Source organism: Lepus europaeus, chromosome 10 (genome assembly GCF_033115175.1).
Source record: "Lepus europaeus isolate LE1 chromosome 10, mLepTim1.pri, whole genome shotgun sequence".
Taxonomy (NCBI): Eukaryota; Metazoa; Chordata; class Mammalia; order Lagomorpha; family Leporidae; genus Lepus; species Lepus europaeus.
The window spans coordinates 100,939,439-100,956,448 of NC_084836.1; the positions used below are offsets into that span (position 1 = coordinate 100,939,439).

The 17,010-nt window shown below is 62.5% G+C and overlaps 1 protein-coding gene across 1 annotated transcript; it reads left to right on the plus strand.

Moving 5' to 3' along the window:
- Positions 1-5,125: 5,125 nt before the first annotated feature.
- On the plus strand, positions 5,126-15,714 carry BPIFB6 (BPI fold containing family B member 6). The gene is made up of 15 exons (XM_062202335.1): positions 5,126-5,222; positions 6,346-6,445; positions 7,340-7,444; positions 7,811-7,960; positions 8,099-8,162; positions 8,490-8,550; positions 9,121-9,212; positions 9,821-10,000; positions 11,210-11,263; positions 11,625-11,798; positions 12,282-12,349; positions 13,739-13,784; positions 14,537-14,600; positions 14,956-15,032; positions 15,682-15,714. The coding sequence occupies exons 1-15, from the start codon at positions 5,126-5,128 to the stop codon at positions 15,712-15,714; spliced, it is 1,365 nt and encodes a 454-aa protein (XP_062058319.1).
- The last annotated feature ends 1,296 nt before the right edge of the window (positions 15,715-17,010 follow it).

The following is a 17,010-nucleotide window of genomic DNA, read 5'->3' on the forward strand; positions in this document are numbered from 1 at the left end:
CTCACACAGCCACCCACACATCTTGTCCATCCGTCTGTCCTGGTCCACTTTCTGCTAGCCCAAGACTGGGTCGTCTGTAGATACAAGAGGTTTATTCAGCTCACGGTGCTGGGCAGTTGCTGGGCCTCAGGCACGGGCCTCATGCCTATGCCTATGTGTGGCAGAATTGTGGGAGCTCGTGCGGAGAAATCGGGGTGAAGGAGCTGAGGGAGAGGGAGAGGGAGAGGGAGCTGATCCACTTTGTAACAGCTTGCTCTTGAGTGATTAGCCCAATCCTGCGAGAGCAACAACTCGCTCAATCCATTTGTGGCGGGACTTGAACACACCCCGTATCTCCAACCTCCCAGTACTGTCCCACTGTGGAATAAAGCCTCAGCATGAAGTTCAGTGGAGCCAAACTATAGCGCCATCTGTCTGTCCATCCACTTATCCAACTATCCATCCACCCATCCATCCACCTGTCTGTCCATCCGTCCATCTGTCTGTCTGTCCTTCCATCCGTCAGCCTATGTTTTATGTCCAGTCCCCCCATCCCTACCTCCATCCATCCATTTGTTCAATTACTTTTTCCATCCTGCCAGACTTTGCCCACAATGTGCCTAATTCTATTCTTTGAGTTCTTCGAAGAGGAGGGGGAGAAAAATGCTCGGGTCAAGTTCCCAGCCCAGAAGGTAGCCGTGATCTGCCCAAAGACAGCTGACCCAATCCCCAGGGGACACCCTTGAATCACGCGGTGAGGTGCCTGCTGAGCACCGGCTGCTGAGGGGGACAGTGGTCCCCCCACAAGGCTGAAACCCTCAGGAGCTTACAGAGTTCAAAGTGAAGAATGGCGAGCCGTGTGGGAGAGTGTCTACAGGATGAGACAACTCTGGGGTACTCGGAGGACCCAAAGAAGGGCGACTTTGAAGGGCTTCCGAACTCTTGGGAGAAGGCACTGCTCAGGCCACTGGGCAGCAGGGAAGTTCCCTGGTGGCCATTTCAGAGCTGGCCAGGGAGTGCCGTGCAAACGATGGGCAACCTCGGGGCCATGCAGGCACTGGGGGGCAGGGGCTGGGGCTGTGACCTGCAGCTGGAGCAGCTGCTGGAGCAGGTGGCTCTCTGGGCCCCAGGAGGCTGTGAGGAGGCCATGCAGGGGGACTCGTGGAGGAGGCCAGGTGCTGGCATGGGCCAGAGGCCTTCAGCGTGGTGGCCAGGTGGGCATGGCTGTCAGGGTATCTCTGGGCTCTCTGCGGCGGCTGCAGAGGGCTGGCCCCTGGCTGAGGATGTGAGTGTGCAGGCCGTGTGGCTTCCAGGTGTGGGCTGGGAGGAGCTTCCCTCCACCATCTCGCCCCCTCACTTCTGACCCACCCAGTCCCGGAAGTCACAGGAAACCTCTTCCAGTGCACTGCTGTCCAGCGCCTTCGCCTGAGGAAGGTTAACATTGTGCTCACCTTCTGTTTGATCTGTTATTTATCTTCACTTTTATTTGAAAGAGCTCTTCCATCCGCTGGTTCACTCCCCAGATGCCTGCAACAGCCAGGGATGAGCCAAGGCTGAAACCAGGAACCAGGAACTCCAGCCGGTCTCCCACAGGGCTGGCACGGGCCCACGGACTTGAGCCATCACCTGCTGCCTCCCCGGGTGTGCGGTAGCGGGAAGCTGGAGTCAGGAGTGGAGCCAGGACCCCAGGCACTCAAATGTGGGATGGGGGCATCCCGAGCTGCATCTTAACCCTGCGTGGGCCCCCCTAATGGTGAGATTGCGCCCTGCACGTGTCCTCTCCAGGCCTTCGCCTTGCTCTTGGCTCCACGTGGGATGCCTTCCCCGGAGCCTGTCCACCCCCAGGCAGCAGCTCCAGTGTGCTGTCCCCAGGCTGCAGCAGCGGGACAGTGCTGTCCTCCTCCAGCCCAGGCCACTCGCATGCCCTCCAGCTGCCCCTGGGAGTACCCACCTCTGAGCCTTCTCTCTGACCCTGCCAGAGCCCAGCACACAGCAGGTGCATAACAAACATGTGGTGGGTGAGCAGCTTGCAGGCGTCCATGCTGGAATTCAGCCCGAGCCCCCTGGGAGGCCGTGGAGAGTGACCGGGGCTGCCTGTGCTAGGTCCCCAGAGGGTCCGAGGGAAGGGAAAGGCTGACCCCGAGCTTCCGGGCTGGCGCAGTCTCCTGGCCCCTTGAGCCCCAGCTGCTCCTGGAAGGCCGGGCAGAGCTGCAATGGTGGCAGGGAGCCCACAGGACAGTCCTGGGGCAGCGGCCAGAGGGAGAAAGGCGGCAGAGGCTCCGCTGGGGACACCCTGGCAGTCCTCATCTGGGGTCTGGAGTCCTGGGATCCCTCTGTGCACCCAGCTTGGGAAGCCCCGGCTGTGCCCGTCATGTGCTGTGTGCCCTTGGGCACATGTTGAGCACTCAGCCTCAGCCTCTCTGTCTGAAATGGAGGCAATCGCCGAAGTGCCCACCTCCCAGGCCAGCTCTGAGGATTCAGCGGGCTAGAGCCTGTCCAGCAAGGAGCACCCTGCCGGGCCCAGGTCAAGGGCAGGGCCACTGGGCCCTACTGCCGCTGGTGTTGGCAGCATCAGAGCGCTGCCCCTCTCTCCAGCACAAAGCGGATGAACCAGCGGCCATGGAGGCCGGAGGAGCTGCCACCGAGGTTCAGTGGCAGGGGACGGGGTTCAGATTCCTGAACTCAACGGGCCTCTCCTGCCGTCCCACACCCGCTGTTCTCCCTGTGCGCCCGATGCGTCCAGTCCACGTGTCCCAGGCCTTTGCACCTCTCAGCGCCCAGCTGCCACACCCACTCCTACCCTGCAGAGTGGCTCTGCTTGCCCGCTGGCATGAGCCCCAACCCCCACCTGCAGGATGGCTGGTGCCGAGGATCACCCTGTTTCTGCTCTCTGTCCCATCCCCCAGGGATGGGAAGGGTTTTGTGGCTGGGGATCTGGGGAGCGTCCATGGCCCCCCTCGGGGGGAACCCCACTGCCTGGTTCACAGTGATCAGCCCTGCAACCTTGACAGGCCTGGCACACAGTAGGTGCTCAATAAGTGCTTGCTAGAGGACTGCATGCATGCCTGCTGTGTGCCCAGCCTTGCGGGAGAGGGGACAGCGCGGGCACTGGTGCCTGCCTGGACAGCCACATCCTGTCCGCAGCGCCCGTCCTTGGCGGCTGCCCTCGCCCTCTATGCTATTTACGTTGGAACAGACCGATAGGTCACGTGAGCCCCGGGCTCCCGCCTGTGGGCCTCGAGATGATTATCTGGGCCTTAGTAAACCCTTAACCACCAAGCAGCTAATCGGGCTCCCGAATATAAGGGCTTCCTCGTCCTGGGGGCCCGGCCTCTGCGGGACTTCCCGAGCTCAGCAAGGTAAGGGCGGCCCCTGCCCAGGGAACTTACCCCAAAGAGGATCCAGCAGATGAAGAAACGGAGGCCCAGAGAGGGAAAGGGGCTCGCCTGAGGTCACACAGCAAATGGGTGGCAGAACGAGGGCTTGGCTCTGTGTCCTGACCTGCCCAGGGCTCCCCCACCTCGCAGGCAACAGGCTGCAGGTGCCAGGGACCTAGGAAAGACCTAGGAAAGGGTTGAGGCTGAGGCTCTGCCGGGTGGGAGCTCAGAGCGCAGTTGGTCAGCTGGGGTGGGCGGTGCAGTTAGGAGCACGGGACTCCGGCTGGAGGAGGAAGAACGAGCAAAGGGGGCCACAGTGGAGACCCCTTCCTTGTTGGCAGGGGTCATGGCCAGGGTCAGGCTCAAGCTGTGAGCTCTGAAGCAGGGCCAGGTGAGGCTGAGAGGGGAAGGGGTGCGCAGGGGACACATGGTGGGGGTCAGGTGTGCTACAAAGCAGGGGCAGAGCTGCCCGCACAGCCTTGTCACCCCAAGCAACCTCTTATCCCGTGAGGGGCCTGGGTTTGGACCTGGGGGCTGGGAATGGGGAGACAGGGGTGGCGCTCAGTCTTCCCGCCAGGGAGCCCTTCGCCAAGCCCCTTCCAGCTCTGCCTCCCCGGCACAGAGCTCCACGAGGCCCCTGGGGACAAGTGTCCGAGCGCTTTGGCCCTGGGAGCGGGCACAGGCCCACGGCCCCGTGCTGCGGGAAGTATCTGACTGCTGCTCTCCCGTCCAGATGGATGTGGGAAGGGGTGCGAGAGAGGTGGCCGACGCTTTCGCCCGCGCTGTTGGCCCAGTGTCCCCGGCTCCTTTTCACTCTCAGCCTGAACACCTCCTCCCCAGGGTCCCCCCTCCGCCTCTGTACCCCTGCCCCTTTCTATGGCTTCTCATCTGCCCTCTGCGCCCCGCCTTTGGGATTCAGGAGGACGCCTGGAGCCCAGAGTGCTTGGTGCAGAGCAGGCTCTCAGTACGTGGAGGTGAATGAATGAATGAATGAATGCGGGCATAGGCTCAGACGGGCAGGTGTGCCCACGGGGAGGGGCACCTGTTAGTTTGTGGCTTAGGGGAGCTCAGGGCCCGAGCCCGCTGTCTGCAGGGCACCAGCTGGAAGTTTCCCCCCTGTGCCACCACAGGCTTGGCTCCCGCACACACGCCGATGCGTCTTGGTAAGCAGGAGGGAGGGAGGGACGGGGCGGGGAGCAGTGTCAGGGGTCAGGGAAGGCTTTCCTGGGGACTGCTGAGGGTCTGGGGTGGGGGGTCCTTATTCCGTTTGCCATTCACTGGCTAGGAGACCCTAGGTGTGCCTCAGTTTCCCCACTGGTGAAGCAATGTCTCAAGAGACTTTCAATGGCTCTCAGTCGAGATTCAGGGGCTCCACGTGGCAGTGAGGCTGAGCTGGGGAGAGGGGTGCTGTTGGCTGGGTGTCAGGGTGCCCCCTCCACTACAGTGGGGGCTCCGGGAGACAGGGCAGGGTTGGAACCTCCTCTGCGGCTCCAGCATGCCCTGGCCCCAAGCCGCACTTGGACTCAGGAGCTTCTATGACCTGCTGCTGTGGGCTGCTCAGAGCACCCCACAACCCTGGGAAACCGGAGGCCTAGGGGGCCTCCTGAGCTGGGGAGTCCTCCGGGGAAGGCAGTCACCGTAAGCGCTGCCCGTTCTGAGGCAGAGGCTCCTGGGCCCCCGACAGCCTCCAGGGGGCTCGGTCTGCCCTGTGCATGGGCCTGGGCCTGGTGGGCTGCACCCGATTCGGGCCCCTCGGCACAGGTGGAGCCATGCTGCGGATCCTGTGTGTGGCGCTCTGCAGCCTGCTGACCGGCACCCGAGCCGAGCCGGGGGCGCTGCTGCGGCTGGGCGTGGACATTCTGAACCGCGGTGAGCCTGCGCGTCCGGGCGGGGGGCTGCGGGCCTTGAACAGCCTGCAATCCGCAAAATCAGTCTATAAGCAGTGTAGTACTATCCCCCCACTGCACAGAGGGGGCAAACTGAGGCCCAGAGATGAGCCAGTCTGCAAGTTAGAGGCAGGGCTGGAAATACTTCTCTCTGGGAGTCTTCCCTTGGCCCCGAAGGCAGGGGTTGGTGGCCACAGGTGGGAGGGGCGTGGGGCAGGTGTTTGGCCAAGTGGTTGAGCCTCGCTTGGGATGTACCCATCCGTGCTGTGGTGCCCGGGTTTGTTTGAATGCCAAATGCCAGCTCCGTTCCCAACCCAGCTTCCCACCGTGCACCTGGGAGGTAGCCAACGATGGCCCCAAGTGCCTGGGTCCCTGCCACCCGTGTGGCAGATCCCGGTGGAGTTCCTGGCTCTGGGCTTGGGCCTCACCTAGCCCTGGCTGTTGTCTGGGGAGTGAACCGGCTCCATCTGTCTCTGCCTCTCAAATGAACACCTAAGTAACTGATGTCTACAACAAAATAAACTGCGCTGGGGGCGCCGTAGTAGAATTCATTTTCCACTTCCAAGCTGCCGGCCCCCGTGGTGGCGCCACCGGCACAGGAGAAGAGGGGGGCACCCCAGTGATGAGGGGCGAGGGAGAGTCCTCCCCGCTGGGCGCAGGACGGGGCACGGCGGGGCTGCACTTCCGGCCCAGACTCTGCACCTGGACAAGCCTCAGACCCATCCCCAACCACTCAGGTCTGCAGGCGCAAACTGCCCCGCCTCCTGCCAGGCTCCCAGCTCCCGGCTCCCAGCCACCACCCTCCCCTCTCCCACCTGTGCACACGCTGTGCCCTCCACCCAGGGTGCTTCCTGGGGAAAATTCCGACTCCTACTTCAAGGACTGAGGGAGATGTCACCTCCTCCTGGGAGCCCTCCTCAGCTTCCTTTCCTGGCCTAGACCGCTCATGTGGTTGTCCCGGCTGCTCGTGCCCAGCCCACCATGGCTCTCAGAGCTGTGGGAGGAGGGGAGGGGCTGCCAGGACTCAGTGCTGCGTCCCTGGCACTGCCCAGAGGAGCAGGGGCAGCCACGCCACGTGTCTTTCTGGATCCCCTCCCCCACAGAGGTGCAGAGCGCGATGGATGAGAGCCACATCCTGGAAAAGTTGGCGGCAGAGGCGGGCAAGCCCCAGCCGGGGATGAAACCCATCAAGGGCATCACCAAGTGAGCAGCGGTGCGGGAGGGGCTGCGGGGGAGGGGAGAGAGCAAGGTGGGGGTGGGGCTCTCCCTGTGCGGCCTGGGCCTCCTCTGCCAGCCCCTGGGAGCACTTCCTGTCCTCTTGGAAGCAGGGTCATTTTGAGGAGGAAGTGAGGGTGCAAAGTCGAACTGCACCTCCTGGCATGCCGTGGGAGCTTCTTGAATGTGCATATTAAATTGAACATCCTCAGAAATGGCGCGGAGAAGTAATCACAAGCATCTAATGACAGGAGGAAATCGGTGCCTAGTGCCATGCTGGATTGATTGCTCGGCGCTGCTCGGGACAGCCGGGGAGGGTTCTGAGACACTATTGGGGCTGAGCAGGAAATGGAACTGTGCTCAATTAGCAATGCCTGCCAAGAGCGTAGGATGAGCAGATGGAGGTATACGCGCCACGTCTGTTATCCTGGCTTTCAACCCGTGCTTCTCAGCCAGGGCAATTTTGCCTCCAGGGGGATGTTTTTAGCTGTCACGACTTGCAGGGGAGTGGGGGAGCACTCCCGGTGTCTAGAGGGCTGAGATCGGAGACGCCACTCAACACCGCACTCTGCACAGGAAGCCTCCCACTGCAAAGAGTATCAGGAGCACCCCTGATGAGCGGCCTGATCTGAGCACAGCCCCACTTTGCTGCTGGGGAAAATGAGGGCCCAGGTCATGTCAGCCGTGGGCTCTGCCTGGAAGACGATTGCTTCCTGCATGCAAACTGATTTTTTGTTTGTTGTTCACGACAGCCCCAGGGGCAGGCTTACCCTGTGTGTGGAGGGGGGCTTTTCCCAGGGCCACCTAGCAAGGCAGCAGAGGAGCAGGTGAGGGCCGGGGTCTGCCCTGCTCTGTCCTCACGGTGGCACCTGTGCCCCCCAGTATGAAGGTGAAGGATGTCCTGCTGCCTGTCATCACGCTGAACTTCGTGCCCGGAGTGGGCATCTCCCAGTGCGTGTCCACGGGCATGACCATCACTGGCAAGAGGTGAGAGGGCAGAGGAGGGGCGGGGGGTGGCCGCCCTGGGCCACCCTGGGCTGGGAGCCAGACCTTAGCAGTCACAGACCAAATGACTGTGCTGGGACAGAGGAAGCACTGGGCTGAGTGGGGGTCACAAAAGGCTTTGGAGAAAGATGACCGCTGAGCGGGTTCTGAAGGATGTGTAAGAGTTCACACAAGCGCAAGGGGGAGGGGACAGGCTGGTTGTGTGACCGTGGGCAGGTGCCAGCCCTTCTCTGTCCTGTGGGAACGGTCCCCGCCCTTCCCCTCTGCTGCTGCTGAGACTGTGGGAAAAGAGGAGGCCCCCGGTGGGACAGTGACCCCAGGGGCAGAGACGTCCGTGGTGTCCTGCAGCTTCATGGGCGGGAACATGGAGATCATCATAGTCCTGAACATCACGGCCACCAACCGGCTGGCGCAGGCGCAGGAGACGGGGCTGCCCGCGTTCAGCAGCGAGGGCTGCGAGATCACCCTGGTCAGCGTAAAGACCAACCTGCCCAGCAAGTGAGGGATATGGGGCGGGGGGGGGGGGGGGCGGGGGGGGCGGGGAGGAGGCGGGGCGGGGCCGCATCGCATGGCCTCAGCGTCCCGCTGCTGAGCCCGACTTTCCTCCGCGTGGCCCTGTGTGTCCTGCCCACCCAGCATGCTGCCCAAGGTGGTCAAGAAGTTCCTGGACAGCACCCTGCACAAAGTCCTCCCGAGCCTGGTGAGTGCAAGCACCCAGCCCCCATTGCCTCATGGGTTGAGTGTGGCTGGCTCAGTGGGAGGAAGTGCCGCGATCATCTAGTGATGTCTGCCGTGATCGCAGGTGGGGAAAGGCCGGCCTGCACACCAGAGCTTGCCCACTCTGCTTCCCCGTCCTCACTGACTGGACGCAAGCACAGGCTTTGCCATTGACCATCTGTGTGATGTGGGGCCTCAGTTTCCCCATTGCTCCCTGTGTCCTTGGGACTCCCGATGGAGCCCACTGCCCTGTGAGGGGTGAGACCCTCCCTGGGGAAATGCATTCAGCCCAGGGCCTCCTCTGTTCCAGCTGTGCCCCGCCATTGACACGGTCCTGGTGTACGTGAACAGGAAGTGGGACCACCTGAGTGGTGAGTGGAACCCCAGGGACACCGCGCCCCTACACACAGCCAGCGAGAGGGGTCAGCCCTGAAGCCCACTCCCCATTCAAGGGCCTGCTTCCTGCCCCGCCTGGGGGTTAGAGGGGTGCGGGTGTCACAGTGTCCTCTGTCCAATGTCCCAGGCTGCACCCCCGAGCACCTAGGATGTGGCCGCTTTGCTGCAGGCAGACCCAGCTCTGCTTTGCTGGGCCATCTGCTGCCTCCATTGCTGCAGGGCCCCCAGGCTTCCCGAGTGGGAGGGAGGAAATCCCAGTGGTGGGAAGGGAAGAAAGCCAGCCGGCGTCCCCAGCAGCGTGGCTGGGCAGAGTCAGCCCCTCCCCGAGTCTCCCCCTGCCTGTGTGTGGGTCGCAGGCCACCGCCCCGACCCCGGCTGTCTGCTGTGAGACCCCGAGGGGACCCTGTGCTCTCCAGGCCATTCTGCTGGTGCTCCCAAGGCCCAGAGAGGCTGGGCAGTTTGCCTTGGGCCACACAGGGGGCAGAGCTAGCTCCTAGGGACGCCTGCGGTTGGCACCTCTCTGAGTAGAGCCCCTCTCGGCACAGACCCCATGCCCGTGGGCCAGGCGGGCACCGTCAGATACGTGCTGGCAGCCTCGCCGACCACCACAGCCAGCTACATCGAGGTGGACTTCAGCGTGAGTGCGGAGGGCCACCAGGGGCTGGGGTCCCAGGCTCGCCGGCAATGTCGCTGGACAGGGCTGTGGAGGCGGGCGGGCCTGGGGGGACTCCTTTCTGCCCCACTTGTGAGCCTTGAGTCCCCTCATGAGTCCATGGCTGCTTGCTTCTCACGAGTGGCTCGCCCCTTGTGCCCCCCACCATGGTGCACAGCCCAGGGGCCCGCAGTGCGGAGGGCTTGGCCGGGCCTCATCCAGGTCTCCAGGGCCCAGGTGTTGGTGGTGGTGGTGGGGCGTGGGAAGAGCCTTCCTCAGGAGCCCCTCACAGGAAGTCTTCCCAGGCCTCCCTGGTGGGCCGCTCCCCCTTCCCGCTGTGAATGAAGCAGAAATCCGGATAGGTGAGGGCTCCAACCAGCGGGGGTGCGGCCAGCCCAGGTTCCCTGAGTGGCCCCAGGAGACACCAGCCGTGGAGTGGTGACTGCCCCTCCCCCCGGCCCCTCGGCCTCGGTCTCCCACCTGCAGTGCCCTGGGAGAGGCGGCCCTCTCCAGCGTGACTTGCAGACCTCAGGCCTGATTTGAGCCGGTGCCTTTGGGGACGGGAGACCCACCCACAGCCCCGGCCCTCACAGCCCGTGGTGCAGCGGCCCGAGGGCGGAGCCATCAAGGTTGCTGCTGAGAGCGAGGAGCCCCCGGCGCTCCCCGAGGGCTATGCTGAAGGCTCCTCCCAGCTGCTGCTGTCCGCCGCCTTCCTCACCGGCCAGCTGGCCCTGCTGCAGCAGTCCTTGGACGCCAGTGTCCCGGAGAGGAAGGTGAGCCCCCCCGGTGCCCCGGCCCTGTCGGCTCTGTCCTGGCACGGCAGGTCCTGCCCAGCCCCTCCACGCTGAGAACGGTCCTGGGGTTGTGGGCATCGCAGGTCTGGGAGATGGCAGCACTGGTTTGAGCTTCTAGCATCGGTTCACTGCTCCCCGCCCCGCCCCCATCCCTCTGGCTGCATCACCACCATGGCCTCGTCCGGACACTCACTATCCACACAGCCTCTGTCTCGCATGCCTTGGCCATCTCCCAGCCTCCCCTTGTCCACCAGCCTCTGTGTGCTCGCATATCAGCTACTGTGCACTCGAGACCCGGTTCTACCCCTCCAACAAGCATCCATCCACCCCCCCACACCCACACAACACACAGAACAGGGCCTGCCCGGGCGAATGGGTGAGTCGATGCATCTGCCATCAACCACAACCACCCCTGCATCCATCCACCTCTCCATGAGCTGCTATCTACTCACTCAGCCAGCAGCTGTCCGTGCAACTGCCCACCGTGTGTCCCTCCATCCCTCACGGATCTAACAGTTCCTCCCATCCATCCACTTACACCACCCAGTACACCTCCCATGCACCCTTTCCTCATCAACCCCATGCCTGTCTTTTCCTTTCCACCATCCCGTTCCACCGTCTTCCCAGCTACCCCATCCTCCTACCCATCATGCCTTTCATTCATCAATCCACCCACTCATCTACGCACACCTCATCCATCCATGTATCCCCCATACCTCTGCCCGCCCATCCACCCACCTCCCACCCATCATCCATCCATCCATTCATCCATCCACTCGTACAAACATCTATCACCCACCCACCCACCTACCCACCCGCCTACCCACCCATCCGCCTGTCCATTCATCCTCCTCCCCATGTGCCATCTGTTTATCCATTTTCCTCTTCCACCTGCCTCTCCAGCCATGAATTTATCCAGCCATCCCCTCTCATCCACTGCATCTACCCACTATCCTGTCTGTCTAATGTTTGCTCAGCATGTGGCCCTGTGTGAAGTGCTGTGGCTGATGGAATGCGTAAGCCACGGTCTGGCCTACCCGGACGCTCTCATCAGCTTAAGCACAGAGTGCCAAGTGTTGTGACGAAAGCAGTCTCAAGGCGGGGGTCTCAGGCAGTCGGGAAAGTGTCTGCTAGGACGCGTCAGGCCGGGGGGCTTTGGTGATCCTAACCTTGACGTTTCCTTTGTAGGTGGGTGAGCTTCCCCCACAAACCACGGAGACCCTGGCTGCCTTCATCCCAGACGTGAGCACCCCGACTACCCACGGTCCCCACCCCCCGGCCCTGCCCTGTTCTCCAGTCCAAAGAGAGAGACCAGGAGGCAGCTGCTGCACGCCACATGCCCCTTGCCCAGTGTGGGAAGGTCTTGACTTCTACGTAAAGTGCTCCCTGGGCCCCGCCCCGGAGGAACTCAGCTTCTACGCAATGGGCCTTTCCCGGCCCGGCACAGAGGCAGCGATGGCGCGCTCTGTCACTTCCTCACACACAGACACCTGCTCTACTTCCTGCATCCAGGGCGGGAGCCACCTGGTTCACGGGGGCTCCTGGTTTCAGCAGAAGCCACCAGGCTAAGGACTGGCCCTGAGCGAGTGCCTGCTTTCCGTAGGTGGCTGAGGCCTATCCCAAGCCAAAGCCCTTGGTGACCCAGATGAGAATAAACAAGCCGCCCAAGGTCACCATCAAGTCAGGCAGGAGCCTGCTGCACCTCCACGGCACCCTGGAGCTGTTTGCCGCCTGGGGGCGGGGCAAGCCCCCCACGGCGCTCTTCCTCCTGGAAGCTGTGAGTGCGACGCGCCTCATGCGCGATGGGGGATCAGCCCTGCTCCCTCTCTTCCATTGACACCCACTGGGGCAGTGAGGGGACTCTGGGAGCCAGAGAGACCAGAGCCAGGCTGGGTAAATCACAGAGGACATCCCAGAAGAGGTGATGACGGCTGGGTTATGTTGGAAGCCTAGGCAGGATCTGGCCGGGGAAGGGGTTGACACTGGGGAGGCTGGGGGTGGAGGACACCCCGGGCAGAGGTTGCAGGATGCAAAGGCCTGGAGCGATGCCATGCTGAGTCCCAGGGCCGGCCGCGGGGCCTGGTATTTGGCAGGGAGGGGAGTGCTTGGCCCTGGCCCAGGACAAGGAGCCTGGCTTGGGGGATGGGAGGAGAGGAGGACCCCTGTGCTGCCCCAGCAGTGGTACTGGGGAGTCTGGCTCTGCCAGCCCTGAGTTGGGGGGGGCCTCCCCGTCTTCTCTCGGCTTCCTGCCCGGCACCAGCACTTCAACTTGAGAATCCAGTACTCGGTGCGCGGGAACCGGTTGCAGATGGCCACCTCTCTGGGCAGGTAGGAGTCTGCTGGCCCTTGCTGGTGCCCCGCAACCCCTGCATTGCCCTCCCCGTGCCACCCAGCGTGGCCCACATGCCCAGGATGCTCTGGCCACTGCTCCCTGCTCTGGAGCCCTCAGTGGCTCCCACTGTCTGCCGGATTCGGTCTCAAACCCTAGCCAGGCTCAAGGCCTTTCCCAGTTCTCCCACCTCTGCCCTCACTCTTCCACCAGGCTCTTTCATGGGGGTGTGACCACGGGCCCCTGGCCCCTCCTCCAGGAACAGGCTCCCACCCGTGCCGTCTGAATGCCACTGGAGAGTCAGGGCCCAGCTCCAGGGCTGCCTCCTCCAGGAAGCCTTCCCTGGTTTGTGGAGTTCACTACCTGTGCAGCACAGGCTGCAGCCATTGTAGCCGTGAGCCTGCTCTGTTCACACACCCTGGGAGACGGGGACTGACACACCCTCGCCTTCCCTCCGGCTGCTCACAAACCCCTCTATGTGCCTTAATAGACAGTCAGACTTGTACTAGGCCGGCAGAATCCCAACTCCAGCTGCCTTAAGCCCCAAAGAGAGTCTTTTATCTCACATGATTGGAAACTCTAGGGGTAGGTCTGCCTTCAGGCATGGTTGGATCCAGGTACACAGCATTCTCAGTGTCTGTCTTCCTTCCTCCCTGTGCCTTTCCTGTCCACTTTGCTGGCTAGTTCTCAGGCTAACGGTCCCCACGGGATGCAGCATCATCCCAACAAAAGAAGCCTCTTGGTCCAATGATTAACAAAATTGCCCAGGCTTGGGGGTGGGGGAAATCTAGCCTGGGTCACATGACCACCTCCAAACCAGTCGCTGTGACCGTGAGATGGAATGCTCTGACTGGCCAGGTGTGGGTCTTATGTTCACCCGAGGGGCTCTGTGTCCAACCGCTCTGAACAACTGGGAACACGACTAGAAAATGGAGGGCTGTTACAGGAACAGAGGGTGGGGCCACCAGATGCTGGCGACATGGCCAGGACCCCTCAGTGCCTCCCAGGGGCTGTGCAGGAGGTGGGGCTGCCGCTCCGGGTCCACCAGGAGACTGCGGCTGGGCTGTAAACCTTTGCGTGGCCGGCCTGGGGCAGGAATGGCAGGCCTGGGGACCCAGAGGGTGGAGCCGAGCCCAGTGAGATGAGACACAGGCGAGCCCCCCGGTCTGAGCTGTGGGAAACAGCGTGGGCACTTTCCCACCAGCGGGCAGGGCAGTGGCCCATCCTCTGTGGCCTGGAGCAGCGGCCATGACCCTGGGCTTCAGGTTGTAGCAGGCACTCCTGCTTCCGGGAGGGCAAGAGCGTGCATGGGATTCCCTGCCTCCAGGGCCAAGGCCAGTGGCTCCCACCACTTTCCCCACCCCTACCCGTCTTCCCCTTCATTGCAGAATACTGAGCCTGTCCCGGGGCGCCTCATCGATCGGCGACTTCGATGTGAGTGTCCCAGGTGCTTCTGCCTGGCCGGGCTTGGGAGCCAGACTGGGCCCATTCTCCCCGGGGACTGCAGGGAAGAGGCCCTGGAACAGAGGCAGGGTGCACAGGGCCAGGCCTGGCGAGGGCTAGGGCTCCAGAGCTGCTGTGTGACTTCTGCCAAGTCCCTTCGCCCCCCCGGGTCCCTCCTTCCTCTGCTAGATGGGACCTGGCTGTGACCCTGGGTTGATTTTTAGGCACAGCGCCCTGGGTGGTGGTAGCCTAGGCTGCCCTTGGTTGTCCGAGCTGTCGATGAGTCTCTGTGGCCTCAGGGTCCAGTGCAGAACCCGACCCTGGCTCACGGTGCACGGTGCTTTCCCCACACTCACCTAGCCCTGGAGAAAACCCTGCCGTGGGTGCTTTCCCATGGTTGTGTAAGTTTTCTGCAGGGCAGGAGAGGGTCCAGGGAGCCACCTCCTGCCTCCTGAATTCTCCCTCTGACATCAGCACCCAGGGCCCCACTTGTCACCCAACAGGGTGAAGCAGAGGGGAGGGGAGGGGCCTGGGCTGACGGGACAGCAGGGCCAGGGCTGGGTCGGGTTCTGATGTGGGCTGGACAAATGAATTGACTGATGTGTCTGATTGTCATGCCTATGGTCTGTAGGCCCAGCCAGAGGGAGGGTGGAAAACGTGGGTTGGGTTTGGGTTGGGTTGGGCTGGGTTGGGCTGGGTGAGTGCTGGGGTGTGGATGCTGCCTCTTCCCATCTCTCCCCCAGGAGAAGGCATTAACTGGCTTCATCACCGATTACCTGCAAGAAGCCTACATCCCAGTCGTCAATGGTGAGGGCTCCCACAGGTGCCAAGAAGCATTCAACAAAAGCGGGACAGTCCCATCACTGGCTCCAGATAGGGGAAGCCAAAAGGGAGAGGATGCTCATTGCTGAAACTTTGAGGCTAATGTCTAAATATCACCTGGCTGAGGACAGGTTGGACTGTGACCCTTGACCCCAGGTCCTAAGTGAAGTCTTGACCTGGGATGTAAACACATGCAGATCAGCCCAGACTGCTCTGCCTGTGCAGCTGGCAGACATCATCAATCAAGCACTGCACTGTTTCCCACCAATCTGCTCAGGACAGGCACTCCTAATCAATTGCAGAGCAGTTGGGCTGAGATGATTCTCACTGTCTTTCTCAGATGTCCTCGAAGTTGGGTTCCCACTCCCAGACGTTCTGGCGGTGAATTACAACCTAGCTGAGCTGGACATAGTGGAGGTGAGGGGAGGGGCTGGGGGGGGGGCCACGTTGTGGCCCATGGGTGGTGAGCAAGAGCCCGGCTCTCTCTAACTGGAGGGGGAGGGGCTGGGGAGGGCAGGTGGCCACCAGTAGAATCCTGCCAATGCCCTGAGCCAAGACCCAGGCCCTCCTTGGCCAGGGGTCCCGGGGAGGACGTGGACCCCTGGCACTTTCTTGCTCTGACACCCTGGACAGATGGCCGCCTCTCTCTAGGCCTCCATGTTCCTGTGCTGAGAATGGGGATGGAATTGATAGCCTTTGACCTCCTAGAGCTGTGGCCCTGATTCACCTAAAGGCACACAGCAAGCGCTCAATGCATACGAGGAGTCTTCCCACAGTTCCTGGAAATTCCATTTATCCAGAACTCTCTGAAGCGTGCCAGGCCTCAAGCTTAGCGTGCCCCAGGCATGATTCCTCTCTGATATCCCCATGCTGGGGAGCACTTGGGAAAATTGGGGCCCAGAGAGGGGAAGGGAGCACCCCGGGCCCAGGTGGGTCTCCTGCAGCCTTTGCTTAAACACCTCCCCGGTGGCACGGCCAGTTCCAGCCCACTCCTGTGCCTGGGCCCCCCACCTTCACCCTGTCCCCCACTTCCCAGCCCCCACCCTGGCCTTTTGTCTCCTGCCAGAATGCCCTGGTGCTGGACTTGAAGCTGGGCTGACTGAGGCGGGACGCCCACGCAGCGCCAGCGGCCTGCACCCCGTGGAGGAGCCGCCCGAGGAGCCAGAGTGGCCATGGCCTGTGATGAGGTGGCGGCGGGCGGACCTGGGCAGCATCCTCAGCAATAAATGGGAGAGAGACCCTCACGGACGCCTGATGCCTCTGTCTCTCTCTCTTTTTTGGTAGCAAACTGGTGTGTGGATTTCTTCCCTCTGGTGGGTGTGGAGGGAAGCTGGCCGCAGCCGTGGGCGTGGCCTTGGGCACGTGGTGAGCGCCTGCTGAATGCCACGCTCAGGGTTTTGCTTGTGCCACGTCCTTTAACCTCCACGAGAACTGTGGGGGTGGGGAGGGAGGACGAGGGCGTCATCCCCCTTTGACAGGGTCGGCCACTCGTCCAAGGTCGCCCAGTTTAGCAAGGGGCAAGCTCTTCACCCCCAGATCTTGGGGTGGCTGCCTGCCCAGGGAGCCCTGCCCCCAGGAGCGCGTCCTCACAGCAGTTGAGGGAGCCGAGGACTGGGCCCGCTTCCCGGATGGGGAGACCGGGTCTTAGCGAGGTGGAACAGCGAGCTCGAGGCAGGGCTGGGGTGGGAATGTTGGCTCCCGAGCAGGCTGTGTGTGTCCTGCGCCATCACTTAACCAGTCTGAGCCTGTTTCCCCACAGTATGATCCGCTGTGAGGGTGACAGGAATCAAATCATGGAAGTGCTCAGTGGGGCCGGCGCTGTGGCGCAGCGGGCTAAGCCTCCACCTGAGACGCCGGCATCTCATGGGCGCCAGTTCAAGTCCTGGCTGCTCCACTTCCAATCCAGCTGCCTGCTGTGGCCCGGGGGCAGCAGAGGACGGCTCTAGTGCTTAGGCCCCTGCACCTGCATGGGAGACCCAGAAGAAGCTCCTGGCTCCTGGCTTGGGCCTGGCCCAGCCCCAGCCCTTGCAGCCAGTTGGGGAGTGAACCAGCAGATGGAAGACCCTCTCTCTCTCTGTAAATCTGCCTTTCAAATAGACAAATATTAAAAAAAAAAATAAAGTGCTCAGTGTGGTGCACCCCTCCTCGTGCTCCACAGCCCCTCCCTGGGGTTGTCTGTCGATGCGACAACTGTTGGCCATGGGTGGGTCCCTGAGGCCCAGAGCGGGAGCGAGGCGCTCTGTGGTGGCGAGTGCAAGGCCCCAGGAGGGGCGGGGCCGGCCCAGGGGCTGTGGGAGGGAGGAGCGCCGGTGCACGCTGGTGTCCTGTGTCCTGGCCTGGGCGAGGGTGTTTGAGCCGCACACTCCCGAGAGGATCAGTTCCCGGCGTCCCTGCC